This window comes from Pinus tabuliformis, chromosome 4_1 (genome assembly GCF_031772625.1).
Source record: "Pinus tabuliformis cultivar Carrire ecotype Pingquan chromosome 4_1, CPIR1, whole genome shotgun sequence".
NCBI classification, from domain to species: domain Eukaryota; kingdom Viridiplantae; phylum Streptophyta; class Pinopsida; order Pinales; family Pinaceae; genus Pinus; species Pinus tabuliformis.
The window spans coordinates 726,752,862-726,768,543 of NC_142303.1; the positions used below are offsets into that span (position 1 = coordinate 726,752,862).

Genomic DNA, 15,682 nt, shown 5'->3' on the forward strand with positions numbered 1-15,682 from the left:
TATATAGAGTTAAATTATACATAATACAGGTACCCACTTTACATACATTTGGTAAACTCACATAGATATAAACAAGAAATACATGAAAAAAATTATTCCTAAAATCATGGATTTCCAACTTTATCATAGATTTACTAAAAATGTACTTATTGGATGCATAGTTTAATTATGTATACAATAAATCTTTACATTAATTTGAATAAACTTATAAAAAGCAAGACAAAAATATCATTAAAAAAATAATTTTATTATTTCCCATTTAAAACTTCATAACATTTATTCTATTATATTAACATATATTTCATTATTTTCCTAAAAAAACTATTTTAAATTTAAAACCTCAATTAAAAATTTATTTTTTGGCAAAATAAATAAATAAATTACATTTTTTTTTCTCATGTATTTTTAAAGATTACATACAAACCATTTAACCTAAAATTTAAGAATTGAGGAATTACTTTTTAAAACTAAAATAGTTTTTCTGATATATGCATATATCTCAATGCATCGTTTAATGACCAGGGTACTCATCCTAATTATAATATTCTCTCTATTTTATCATTTTTTTACGCTTATGAAAAATCTCATCTAAGCGTTGTAGCGATCTACTTTCACATCAATCGAAATGAGAGATCAATTTTCACATTGATCGAAATGTTTTAAGATTAAATTTAATTGGCATCCTAATTGTACACTTCCGGATTGTCTCTAAAGTCATGCTAAATAGCATGAGCTCGATCTCGAAGGAAAATTTCCTCAAATTTGTTCCTAATGGGAAATGGGAAATTTCTTGAATTCACATAAGTGTTGATGGCAAATTTCTTGAACGCACACAAGAACACTTCTGGTATATAATTCTTAACACTTCCATATGGTTCAAAGAATATGTAAAGTGGTGACATATTGAAGTTGTAGAAATAACTTCACATTCCAGTAATCCGACTTCGTCCATGCTATCAGAGAAGATTGGTCGAGTATAAGGGTGAAGTGGACTTGGACCTCTACTTCTTTTACATTTTCCAGTCAGCATCTTTCTTCTTGGTAAATAGTGGCTTCAATATCTTTACTGACATCTAGTTACTGACTTCGCAGATTCGTGGTTACTTCTGACCATTGTCATCGTGCCAACTAGGCTTTCTCAGTGACTGATAATATGATGACTAGACATTCTCCACAAGATAAAAAATATCCTCGACTGTTAATGAAATCGTTCGAGAGATTTATGGACAAAGCTTTGGTATAATCTAAACTACGAATCTCGTTGACTTAAATCTTTGTCTGATCACTGAGAAAGTGAAAGCACATAAACTTCTAGGAATGACCTTAGAAATTGTAGAACACATTTCTGATCTAACAAATTATGCAGTCAATATATTCATCTCAGCGTATGTCGAATAGAAGGGTTGCTAGTGGAAAATAAAAATATAACCAAATCGAATATTGAAGTGTAAGATACGCTTGCGAGACATCAAGTGATACGGCAGTAACTTTGACTTTGCTTTTGTTATATTTCTTATCATATAACTGAACATTGGCCTTACCCGCAGCTTGTTTCAAACCCATATTCACTGCTTTCTAATTCTAGGCTAAGAATCTAATCCTGAACAGAATCTCAAAATCAAAATATAAATACAGATAGATCCTAAACTTTCAAATGTAATAATCTACAAGGTGGATATTCAGGGGGCAGTGTAGGACGATATTTCTTGCATGCATATACAAATTTTCTAAATATTGTATAACACTCCTCTTTATAAACGCTACACTCACACTGACAATAGGGGATGGCTTCCATGGTGTTCCACCAAATACAGCTACTGTAGTTCCACTAAAGTTTATACATATTTCCTATATACAATAATTATAATTACGGAAAAGCTGCCATGCCCATACACTGGTGAGAAAACTGAGTCACCGCAGATACCTCTCCATGAACTGACTGGAATGGGCTTCCCTGCAACGGAGGTTATCAGCTAACAATATGCGAGTAGGAGAAGTGGAGCCTTGATAACCAAGGGTAAGCTCTAGCTTTACAGCATTACATGGAGCTTCAGCTTCAGGATGACTAGTTTCGAGGTTCCAGATCAGATCGTGGCAGTACTCCATCTCTGCTCGATCATTAGTAACGAATTCATTTGGTTGCAGTTCTGTGCTTGATTTACTATTGTTTGCTGCTCTCTGTAAGCTGTTTGTTACTTCATACCAGCGGTCAGATTTGCTAGTCGAAACAATATGAGACTTGTTAATCAGTGCACTCTTGCGTAGTTTTCGTTTGGGTTTTGCACGCGAGACGCGCTTGAATCGGTCTTTGGCTTTTACTCTGTGCAGCTCGCTGGCCATGGCTTCGATAGGGACAACATGAGACGCCGAATTTCCCTGCAGGATGCTTTCCACTCCCGATTGACACACTGCCCAGTTCCCCGACCACACAAGTCCTACTGAACCAAATATTGGATCCAACATCCTGCCGCATGCATCATATAAAAGAGACCGGAACATAGCTGCACCAATCACCACAAAGAATAAGTTATACGAAACTAGAAACTAAAGTTTTCAGTCTTATACGAAACGTTTTTTGGATTTTTTTTTACCTTACATGGAAAATAAAAATAATTGTTCAGAGCCTTTTTGGGCTTTTGGTTATGGTCGGAGATAATGAGTACCAGTTACACTCAGTTTATAGATTCGGCCAGTTTACAGAGATTCCCTCTGTCTATTTATCAGTTATTTGGTTTTTGGTTATCTAAAAGCTCTATGTATAGTTACCAAGTTTAATTCAGATTTAATATAGTATTATAAAAATATGGATGAAAAATTTCCAATTCACAAAAAGTCTCGGTAACTTGAATATATACATTTATCTTCCTCTCACAATGAGTTTTTTTTGTTCGTGTTCTTCTCGATTCATTTTAAATTTGATTCATTCTCAATTTTGAATAATTTCTGATAAATCTAAACAATATAACAACTTTACAGATTCATTTTAAATTTGCTTCATTCCCAATTTTGAATAATTTCTGATAAATGTAAACAATATAAAAACTTTACCGATATATTTAATCAAAGAAAAACCTCATTTCTTTTTCCAAAACTCTGTTTTTTTCCAACGTTAAACTCTTTTTTTTTCCAAACATAAATCTAAGATTGTTGGTTAGTTTCAAATCCAAAATTCTTCCTGATAAATAAAGGCATATTTAGAAAACCAACAACTCCTTACCTGATCAGCGCACTTTCGCAAATTCTCTCTTTCCTTACTTTCTTGACTTCCAGCCGTAAAATACAATAGTGAAAATGAAAAATGAGAATTTTTTTTCAATTTCCCGACTATTTCCCTTTCCTTTCCTTTTTGGGTGCAAGCCGCTGTCTATTTTTGTTCAGATGACTACGGAATTAGCATCTTATGCTTGCTCATGAACAAATCCTTGTGAGTAAACTACTAATCATGTATTTTCAGGTGAATCAGATCCAATTTCATTGAGAATAGTATTCAAATTGACGAATGGCGAATTCGATAATGATACCAATTTGATAATGATGCTGGAGAGTAGCTCAATTGCAGATGCCAATCCATTTCAAAATTTTCAAAATATTTTAATATTCATTAAATTTTCAAAATATTTTAAACCTGCAATCCAATTAAAATGAACTTAGTTAACATGGTAATTTATATTATCTATATTTTTCTTTTAACACTAATAAAAGAAGTATTCTGGTCCATTTTGAATCCTATGCTTAAAATCCTAAGTAAAAGAATGCACGGGAGCAAAAGTAAAAATATCATGATCTTAGTTGGTGTCACAAGGTTTACATCTGAGACTTAGCAAATGCTATTTAATATTTAATGTCAATATATAATTTTACTAAATAATTTCGTTTTGTCGTTGAAAACATTCATCACACTCTGTAATATAGTTTTTAATCTACAATTAATTTATTTCCTAGATTTTGAAATAATTTTTTTTGGAGTGGATAAAAGGGTCCATGTGAATATGACTGGGAAATTCCCTCCTATAAATGAGAATGAATATATTTTCTTCAATGTGTTATGAGGTGACCATTTTGATAAACCTACAATGATATTACAAATCTTATATGGTAAAAAAACACAATTTCTAAATTTTCTTCATAATTTACTAATCCAATTTTTTTTCACATTTGCCAATAAGTTATGGATTTTGTTGATTCATTTTTAATGAAATATTTCTTTAGTTAGCATGTGTTTCTATGAATATAACTATAAAACTGTCATTCCTTAATGTAACATAGTAACAATAGATAATACAACAATAAATGTATAAAAATCTTGTAATAAAACAAATATTCTCATCTACAAATGGGATACTCTACACCATCCATGACTACGTTAATCTTAGTGCAATGTTTTTCAAATCTCTAACATAGCATCAAATTTTTTCCATATAATTTTTATTTACTTATTTTAAATCAATTTATTAATTAAATCTAATCATCTATTTAGCAATTTCATTTATATTTCTCACATGAAACTCTATTTTTCTATTCTGTATTTATTAAACTTATTATCATATCACTTTTATATGAATTAAAACCAACAGAGAGAAAAACCAAAACTTCTCCCATCAAAAAGTAAACCCTGTCATTTTGTTTCTCTGTTACTTTTTTTCCCTCAATGATTTAAATGACATTACACTTTGTTTCCGTTTATTACTTTTTTTCATCAAAGATTTTATACAGGTTATTATACCTCGTTTTTCAACAAAGATTTTATACAGGTTATTATACCTCGTGTTTAAGGTTTAAGGGGCCACTCTAACAGACCTCCCGGGGATAGACTGAGATGGCATGGAATGGCAATTTCTTTACCTTTTATCAGTTATGTTTTTATGCTAGTATAGATTATACATGGTAACCCGTTGTAATAAATTTGACAATCAAAGTTATCATGGAGTTAAGAGCAGGATGGTTATCGACATAAGAGCATTGGGTATTGCTTACACCGAAACAAAGATGAATGCTATTTGGAAATGTGCCTTCCTCACAGAGAATTACACGGAAAATTTTGCATTCCGCAACCACCTTTGCTGACATCGATGAGAATTCCTACTTGTTCGTAGGCTGACAAGATCACTTTATTGACTTAAACAACTCTTTGAGAAGGCATAACAACTTGTATCCTATGTACATTGTGAGAGGTATTGTTCTTCTAATCTTATGTATCCATAATGCTAGTGGTCCAAGAAGATCTAAGAATGTTAATGAATTTTTTCTAACAGCGATTTCGAGATGACACACATAAAAAGCTTTTTATACTTTCGACTTTAGCCTTGTTATGCATGTTTTGTAGTCTGAAAATAGTGTATTTTAGTCGTAAAGCCAGTGTGCTTTGGCTCTCGTTCGTAGATTAAAAAAATGCACGGATGAAGTTAACTAGACAATGTACTCCGTATACAAATGCTATTAGTGGATGGTGTCATTTACTGTGCACATAGTAGCCTTGATATTTGGTTGGCCGTTAGCCTTGTCTCAATATACATGAGAGAGCCTGGTGAATAGCGTTGAAGGAAACCTACATCGTTGAGATGTATGAAGTCGAAGCACTAGCTTAAGGTTTGTTCTTGAAGTGGATGGTGTCATTTACTTTACGGATAGCAGCCTTGGTATTCGCTTTGTCGTTAGCCTTGTTTCAATATATATGAGAGAGCTTCGTGAATAACGTTGAAGGCAACATACATCGCTGAGTTGTATGACGTTTAAGCATTAGCTTGAGGTTTGTTCTTGCCGGGTACGGTTTCTTTAAGTTCCTTCCCTAGTTATATAGACATGGATTAGGTTGGAGAGTATGGTAATAGGAAATTTGGTTCTCATGTTTGATTTTGGTCCATTTTCACAGTCAACAAATTTTTTAGTAAGATGGGCAATAGATTTCTTTAGTAGGTTACAAAAACACAGATGTTCGAAATAGTAATTACTCTCACATGAAGATCTAGTGAGATCCAAGTCGCTCAAGTGCAATTCAAATTTAGAGTGTGAGTTAATTAAGTCAAGTCAAATCAAGTTTGTTTAGAGTGTGAGTTAATTAAGTCAAGTCAAATCAAGTTTGTGTAATCAATTTAAAAGAGCAAGTCAAATGAAGTTTGTGCGATCAATAAAAGAACCACAACCCGTGTTATCATATTGTTTGTATATGTCAATTGTGTGTCTGCGCTCCTTTGTATTTCCAACAAATTGGCATCAAAGCGAGGTTACAAAGAGCGAGGGAGAGCGGATCAGTAGAAATCTGTGAGAGAGAAGATAAAAATATTTTTTCTTTTGGTTGAAGTTAGAACACACCCTTCCCTATTGTATATAAGTCGTTATAACGCACAACGGCTCAACAACGAGCCGCGTTACAAGTTGTCAACTTACCGCTGTTCACATGCACGCTGATACCTTTCGGTGTTAGAAGCGTTAGGGCACTAACGCGACAATCCTTGTTATGAAGAGTGTTAAACACATGCTCTTATTCATATGAGTCATGTTACTCTTCATAAAATCCAAAAGTCAAAAGGAGCGACATGGAAGATAGCCTTATACAATCAGGAAACCAGCTATAAGACAGAGGAAAGACAACATTCATGGGTTGCAAAGCGTGATTGAAGAAGATTAAGAAAACGAATCGAAAAGAAGAGGCAGATTTTGTTGCCATGTTTAGAGAGGTTCAGGCTGCAGCCAAGGAATTGAGAATTCTAGTAGTAGACAAATAAATCGAGGTTGTTTTTGTAGCTTTGATTTGCTACCACCTCCTATGTTTACAGGTAAATATTTTGATCGTTGGGTTATCAAGATGCTAACTTTTCTTCGAGCTAAAGAATTAATTGAATAAAAGTCTAACAACCCATATGATGAAGTATGCAATGCTTTAGCATTGAATTTTATAAAATAGGGATTGGATGAGAAATTTTTGTGCAAGGTTGTAAAAGCTATAACTTCCAAGGAAGCATGTAAGATCTTGGAAGAAGAATTTGGTGCAAGGGGGAGTGACATGCAACAATACTTTATGCCACAAGCATAGAAGTCAGTCATAGATCTAAGAGTATATAAGCAAGACTCTAGGAAGACAATAGAGCTTGGAGAATCCCACTCCAAAGTGGATGATGGTCTTGAAGACTATAAAAGTGAAACCCATTATGAAAACATGCATATGGATGAAGAAGACATAGAAAAGATTACAAAGAGAGAAGTTGAAGCCTCTGTGGATGAAATAGAGCAAGAGCATATAAATTCTCAAGGACTCCACTATAACATGGATGGTGCAGATGATTGTGAATCCCATTGTGACAAAACACATGCAGATGATGACTGCAAAGTAAGATGTGGATTCATGAATCTAGTTGTAGCTGATGGGTTTGGAATTTTCAATGAGAACATGCATGCTTGGATATTCCACTATAGGGTAGATGAACATTATGTTGATGATATGTGTGGTTTCTTTTATGAAACATGGATCGATTGTGGCAATATAGTAAGCACCATGTTTGATGAAGCATTGAAGGTTGAAGTTTCCCCTGTAGCATCAAGTTATGAAACAATTGGAACTACTCATGAAGCAATATATGAACAAGCAACAACTCAATTTGGCATAGATAAAGTTATCAATAGAGCAACAAGTAGTTTGGTGGATCCAATAATTAGAATTGTTGATGTTAAATTTGATGAAGATAATTTAACTGATGATGAGTGGTTGCACATGATGGAACATAAAGAATGCATTGATGTGTTGTTATTTGGTGAGAGAAGCACACTTGTGTCTGCAAGGCAAGCAGAAGACAATGGGTATGTAGCAGCATAAGTTTGTAAAGTAGTGGAAGATAAGGCATAGAAGGAAACTCTCAATGCAAACCATAAGGAATATATTTCTAACATTGATCTTAAGTGTGCATAGTACAAACATAAAGAAATACTACTTGAGGATGAAAGTGAAGAGAATGTCATGGGAGTTTCAGAAAACAAGGAAAAATGCATTAAAACCATTTTTCAGCAATGGAGTCAATAAGAGGTAAGATTATGCTATCAAGAAATATGAAAGAAAGACAGTCAAGAATATGAAGCACAAAAAAGAGAGCAAAAGACACAGTTTGAAGATGAAAAGTTGTGGCAAAAATCCACAGTTGAATGAATATTTAAAGAGGAAGTTGTAGAAGACAAAATCATATTGTTTTTCTGATCCGGATTTAAACAGGAACACAACAAAATACAAAGATATCCATATACACAAAAATGCAGTGGAAATAATACTTCATTTCATTAATGGAAAATACTGAAATATGCTTACAAACAGAATTGGAAATAAACCAGCTAGGGTGATGGTAGCTTTTCTCTGAGAAGAGATGTGGTGGCTATATGCCTCTGAACTCTGTTACAATGAGGCTCGAAGGCCTATTTATTGTTGAGAAACAATGGAAAACCCTTAACATTCCAAAACCTAACCCTAGAAGATGAAACACCAAATTGTGGGCCCCGTTTGGGTAAATTGGTACATCAATTTCCTAGGGTTGTAACTTTGGCACCCGATCTCCGTTTGACGTGTATAATAGCTCGTTAGAAAGATCTATCTGAAAAATATAACTTTGGGAAGAGCAACATCAGTCCATGGACCCATGTTGCTCCCAGATTTCCAAAAAAATGTTGTTTAGGGCCTCAAAATGGCTTTGGAAGTTCAGGACTCAAAAAACTGCTAAAAATAGTAAACTGTGCTACAATTTAGGAAACTGAAAAGCTGAAAGGGACAGTTGTGGGGGTCCAGGTGAGATAGGTGGGTGGCCACCAACATCCACCTGGATCATTCCTCCGCCCTTAGGAAGCAATGGTCTTTATTATGTTGAGTTCTTCCATCTGCTGAACTTGGTCCCTGGTGAGCTGTTCTGCAATCTCTGATGTGTCCAGTAATTGTGGGAAGCATGGTCAAGGGTGGTACACATTGAACACTAGGTGCAAGCAAAGGAATGGAGGAATGTTGTGCTCCAAAGCATTATTTCCCACAGCGTTAGTAATGGTGTAAGGACCATGTCGGAGTGGTCTGAGCTTCTGATGGGTTATGGGAAGGCGTTCTTTCTGTCAATGCAACCAGAGTTTGTTGCCCACCTGAAACTTGTGTGGTACCCCTGCGGGTGAGGAGAAGTTGTCATGTTTTCTTTCATGACTATATCCCTCTGCGGATGCTGCTACGTGGAGGAACCCTTCGCGGGGGTCATGGATGTGGTGACGATCTACCCCTTTCTTTAGGAGCGAACGAGACAGATGAATTTCCTAGTCTGGGAGATGAGCTTGCTGCCTTTCTTAGCAGTGATCAAAGAGGTGATGGTAGGTGGGGCTACTTCCAGTATCTTGTATAATGAATTACACAAAGAAATAATGACAGCATGAGGCCTTGACTCATACACAGCATGTCGCCTCCACAAGTATGGCTGGCCTAATAGTACATCACAAACATATAGAGGTGTAACATCACACAATACCTCGTTTGTGAAGGGCTTGATGCTGTAGGGAAGGCGACACTGCTAGCAAACTTTGAGATCTCGCCCTTCATGAAGCCACCCGATACTGTATGGCTACAAGTGTGGTGTAGTCGGTAGGCCTAACCGCTTTACGACCTCTGTTGAAATGAGGTTATTTTGGTTGCCACTATCAACAATGAATTGTAGCAGCGAACCCTTCACCCACATTTGTGAGTGGAAAAGGCATTCCCCCTCCTCTAGGTCTTCAGGCTCATTCTTCTGGATCTTGGTTGTGGCAACAATGGCGCTTGGCTCTGCATCAATGATCTGCTTCCCTTTGCCATTCCCCTTGTCAAGTTCTGACTCAAGGTCCAAACATGCACCTGATTCTGAAGCCTTCAACTCGACCACTTGTGACTGCTTGGTCCAACACTCACTCGTGTTATGAGTGGGACTCCTGTGGGACTCACACCACTTTCCTGTGTCCTTCTTTGGATTTGTGGTGTTGTTCTTTTCTTGCAGCTTTGACGGGTTGTCTTGGGTCACCCCGCCTTGGCTTTGTCCTTTGGTCTTCAGATTTGTAGATCCAAAGTCTTGCTTCTTCTGTTTGAATTTTTGCTCGATTTTGACAGCATATCGGTACGCAGTGCCGAGCGAGGAGATGTTTAGGAACTCCATCTCTTCCTAGATGTATCTGTGTAGGCAGCCGTGGTATTTGAGTACCAAATGTAGCTCAGAATATTTGATACCCAACTGTGTGCGAAGGGTATGAAAAATCTTTGTGAACTCCGGCACATCTTGGTCCCTTCCCTGCTGCAGCGTGGTCCAGTTGATGTATTTGTCTTCATAGCTCTTGACAAGGTAATACTACTCTTTAATGGCATCCTGGAATGAATTCCAAGTGGGTGCAGCTGAAAATATTACGCCCCTATTTTCATCCTTCTGCTCGCAGTAGGTTTCCCACTAGTCCTTGATGTGGGGGGCTGCTTTGAGAAGAGCAAAAACAATCTTTTCTCGACGTGAAAATTCATCAACAGAAAAATACCCATCTAGCATATTTAACCATTTATCTACGGAATCTGTGTCTATTTGACCCTCGAAGATGGGGATTTCAAAATTAACTTGTACCTTAAATGGTGTGGTGTTTCCAGAGTAGCTGTTGGAAGCCGATGCGTCGCCTCTGGGTAGCTGCTGGAGAATCTGGGCAAAGTTGTCCATCATCGCGTTCTATTGTCGCTCGAGGGCTTCCTCATGCAAGATTTTGATAGGATCTCCTACCCCTTCGTCTTTCTTTTCATCTGCCATGGGAGGCCGTCAGGATTTGCGAGGCTGGTCTTGCAAAGGTTCAACCAGTTCAAGCCCTAACTCCTTATATCCCGACCTCGTTGGGGACATGCAAAGAAAAATAGAGAAAAAAAAGACCGCTCTGATACCACTGATCTGGATTTAAACAAGGACACATCAAAATACAGAGATATCCATATACAAAAAATGCAGTGGAAATAATACTTCATTTCATTAATGGAAAACACTGAAATATGCTTACAAACAGAATTGGAAATAAACCAACTAGGCTGATGGTAGCTTATCTCTGAGAAGAGACGTGGCGGCTACATGCCTCTGAACTCTGTTACAATGAGGCTCGAAGGCCTATTTATTGTTGATAAACAATGGAAAACCCTTAGCATTCCAAAACCTAACCCTAGAAGATGAAACGCCAAATTGTGGGCCCTGTTTGGGTAAATTGGTACATCAATTTCCCAGGGTCGTGACTTTGGCACCCTATCTCCATTTGACGCGTACAATAGCTCGTTAGAAAGATCTATCCGAGAACTATAAATTTTGGAAGAGCAACATGGGTCACAGATTTCCAAAAAAACGTTGTTTAGGGCCTCAAAACGGCTCTGGAAGTTTAGGACCGAAAAAATTCTAAAAATAGTAAACTATGCTACATTTAGGAAACTGAAAAGCTGAAAGAGACAGTTGCGGGGGTCCAAGTGGGATAGCTGGGTGGCCATCAACATCCACCTGGATTATTTTCAGAACAAATAAAAGAGAAGTGAAAGGAAAATTGCAGCAACAACAAGTCAAGAAATATAGAGTGTATGGCACGAAAGCACAATAGAGAATGAAGCAATTTTGAGGATATAGAATTTTGAAGAAATGAAAAGTAAAATGCACAATTGTCAAATTTTTGAGCCTTTGTAAGTCTTGCTGAGACATAGACTAGCAAATATATTTTAGTAATGATTGAGTCAATTTCTATTGTAAGCTTAGTAGGCATAGTTGACTCATGTTGAGTCATGTTATGTTGAGTCATACAGTTGTAATTAAGGGGGATTGTTGGAAATTGTAATTACTCTAACATGAAGATCTAGCAAGATCCAAGTCGAGTGATGCATGAATAGATAAGTTGAATTAAGTGCAGTTCATATTTAGAGTGTGAGTTAACTAAGTGAAGTCAAATCAAGTTTGTGTGATCAATAGAAGAGCCACAACTCATGTTATGATATTGTTTGTGTGTGCTGTGTCTTTCCTCCTAGTTATATAGACAAGGATTAGGTTAGAGAGTATGATAACAAGATGTCTAATTCTCAAGATGTTCCCATGCTTGATTCTGGTCTATTTTTACACTCAAGCTAAAGTTTAGTCATGCAGGCAATAGGTTTCTTTAGTTGGTTACAGAAACATACATTGTGCTAAAGATTTTGCTAACAAGGAAGTTCAAAGATTCTCACAATCAAAAGTCCGATTGTAGTGACGTTTACATGCTTGATTTTGGTCTACACAATAATAGAAAGGCCAGACGCAATGTTCTATTGCTCTTTCATCATAAAAGGGGACGAATGCCGTGGAGTTGTTACCGCACAAACAACATCATGGAATAGAACTATTATGACTACCATAACATCATCCTACATAATGCGATCTCGAAGTGACATTCAAATACCCTGAAACACAGCTTTCTATCTACAAACCAAACATTGTAGGGGCAAGATAATTCTTGATGGTGTGTTTGAGCTACTACTCTTGCTCTACTAATGACCAATTATCCAATATCTTCCTGACTTCAATAAATTCTTGATTGGGTTTTAACATTCAAATCTTTGTGAGGATAACTTTGATAGAATCCAGGGCTTTAAAAATCAAATCTCTGCTGGGACTACAGGAGGAGGTTTGATTGGATAGGTATCTAACTAAGACTAATCTCAGCTGATTTAAAAATCTATCACTATTTACTATTTTACGGAAGATACGGTTAGAATTATAATAAATATTTAAGATCTTCTCTACATAAGAGCAGAAATACTCTATAGTTTGTGGATGTCGCTTGAATCTATTTAACAAACTCTTGAACCTCTGATGTTTTCAAAGAGTTTATGTCCGTGCGTGAAATGAATATGGCTTAGCCCATGTACAAGGGTCTGCAAACAGAAAATTCCTAAAACCTAGGTAGTAAAAACACATATGTTCTGTAATTGCAAATATTATATCTTTAAATATATAAGAATCAGAAGTATGCAACTTTAGCTTTGTGACTTTTATGTGCATATTTTTCCCATCCCATCCCTGAGTTTAGATTGCTATTACCAGGTCTCAAATGCTCGGGACCGTTGCATATCAGATTGATCAAACCCGTGCGCCCATAGAACTTGGCTAAGAAAGCGGTAGCGTTCGCCTGAGACTCTGGGCTCCTTATCCATTGGAGGCATGGCCTGAGAACGCAGGATTCGCTGCAGCCCTTTCGGAGGACTCGGCATCCATTGCAACTCAACCTCATGATTATAAAAGCTGACTTCACAAAAACAAGCTAATGCACAAAGCGATAAGAAATATATTATACGGTCAATCTACGGGCGAAAAACAAAAAGAAATCTATGGGAAAACACCACCGACATGATTCTGTAGATCTGCTGCTTCTGTGAATGAAGTGCAAACCACTGATGTCTTGATTTCAAGAGAGGAAAATGGAATGAAAATTTAGCTGTTTTCGTTTCGAGGGGCGTAATTGATTGCCTCGCGTGGTGGGCCGCGACACAGTCAACCAGAGGCGCGCTCTGCCATTAAAAAAAGAGCATTCTGCTGCATCATTTCACCCTGTCTCCTCCGCTAGATTCGGATTCATTGTTCAGGTCACCTCACCAAAAGTTCAGGTCACCTCACCTTTGGCTTTTCTAATAATTGTAACTTTGTTTGCAGTTTTTAATAATTTTAAATCTGATTGTAACTATTAGAGTACCTATCACGTTGCAAGTTACAGATCGAAATATCATTCGATACTGGAGGTCGAATTCAATGAATTCGATAATATTTTCAGTGAATGTCGAAAAGGTTACGAAGGTCGGACGGAGCCTTGCCTTAATTGGGCAAACTTTTCTTTTCATTATTATTTTTTACCCACTTTTTTACCCAAAAGGTGAGGAGGGTTTGGACCGAGCCTTGGTTTAATTGACCAAAACCTTTCTTTTCAATATTCGTATTCACCCATTTCACTTTAATGCCACTGCGTTTTATTATCATTTCGTTTTATGCATTTCGAATTAGCCGCTTCCGTCGATGAAATTGTGGATTATTACATTGTTGTTGCGTATCTTATACATGCATGAACTTATATGTTGGACTCTGTGTATATACATTGTAATCATATCAGTTATACGCATCATATAGTTTGCACATATTATTCACCTTTGTAGCTATAGTTAATGTTGTAGATATTGTTAAGAACATTTTTCACACTTTAAGTGTAATTAATATTGTAAAGCTATAAGGATGTTTGTTTATCAATGTTTTTAAATGCTAATTTTAAGGAAGATTAAGTTATAGGATTATCCTAATGTAAATGTAAATGTAATTGTTTGAATCATTAAGGTTTAGTTAATGTTGTAGATATTTTTGAGAACATTCATCACACTTTAAGTGTAGTTAATGTTGTAAAGTTATGACGATGGTTTATTTCTCAATGTTTTTAAATGTTACTTTTAGAGAAATAAATTATGAGATTATTATAATGTAATTGTAATTGTTTGTATGTCAAGGTGTAGTTAATGTTATATATTGTTGAGAACGTTCATCACAATTTAAGTGTAGGAAATGTTGTAAAGTTATGAGGATGGTTTATTTCTCAATGTTTTTAAATGTTAGCTTTAAAGGAGGAATAAGTTATCAAAACAAAAAATATTTTTTTCTCTAATATTGTTTTTATGTTTGTTATGTTTTTTTCTATTTTACATGTTTAATTGTGTATGTATGTATATTGTTTGTATGTAGATTTTTTGTTTTTTTATTATTAAAATAGCTTATGCATTTTGATAGTAGAGTTTTATTGTTATTAAGGTTTTTATCTCTTATGTTTTTATGGTGGATTTTGTGTACCTATCGATTATTTGTCTATATGGTTTATGCACTGATTATTATTCTTTTAAAAGATTTAGAATTTGAAATTTGAAATCCTAATTGATTTTAGTTGACAAAACGTGTTGTTGAAGTGTTGGGATTGATGGATGAAAGGGATCCAATACCTTATTGCTTGGACTACAGAGTTATCGATGTGATCTAAGAGGACATTCTAAAATGTAAGTTTAGAGGTTATAAATAGACATGATGGCATTCTTATAACATGCCTAACCTAGTAAGTAAGAAACCGTGAGATGGGAAGGAAAGGGACTCACAATAAGACATCTTCTTCTTCAAGACAACATACTATCATGTTTATCATTTTCTCTATTAACCCACAATCATAAGTATTGATGGGTCCCATCAATAGGTATATTTTGAGGCCCATTGTGTTATCCTCCAACCCTTAAAACTCTCCTTTTCTCACATTAATTTGCATTTTTAACCATAATATGGTCAGTAGGAAGGCTAAAGGGTGTTTTTCGCATTTCATGGCCTAATGTTATTAATATGCAGGAAAACGAAGCATTTTTGGAGATATTATTATGTATGGGATGATTGGAGACATCTAGAGAGAATATAGCATGGCTTCTCCACTGCATAAAGTCCCCAACTCGGCTTTAGATCAAAGATTTCTCACCAACAACTCGAATTCACTAGCAGTCAAGAAGCTCAATTGCGTGTGAAGATCCAAGGGAACTAGATCCACAAATCTTGATATTTTGGAGGGAATCACTTCTCTTTTCAAGGGAGCTACCCCTCAACTACCTTTTGTATAAATAAACTAGCCAAAAGGCTCATTAGGATTTGAATTTTTGTTGCAACTAGGATTAGCT

The 15,682-nt window shown here is 35.8% G+C and overlaps 1 protein-coding gene across 1 annotated transcript; it reads right to left on the minus strand.

Annotated features, from left to right (window-relative positions):
- Positions 1–1,911: 1,911 nt before the first annotated feature.
- On the minus strand, positions 1,912–13,490 carry LOC149178198 (uncharacterized). The gene is made up of 3 exons (XM_089422018.1): positions 13,350–13,490; positions 13,044–13,263; positions 1,912–2,501 (listed from the first exon to the last, which is right to left on the minus strand). The coding sequence occupies exons 2-3, from the start codon at positions 13,231–13,233 to the stop codon at positions 1,912–1,914; spliced, it is 780 nt and encodes a 259-aa protein (XP_089278144.1). The 5' UTR covers positions 13,234–13,263; positions 13,350–13,490.
- Positions 13,491–15,682: the final 2,192 nt, after the last annotated feature.

Coding starts and splice junctions, on each gene's coding strand:
- LOC149178198 (XM_089422018.1), bottom strand. CDS start 13,233: ATGAGGTTGAGTTGCAATGGATGCCGAGTCCTCCGAAAGGGCTGCAGC. Junction 2,502..13,043: donor TCCCGAGCATTTGAGACCTG/GTAATAGCAATC, acceptor TGATTGGTGCAG/CTATGTTCCGGTCTCTTTTA.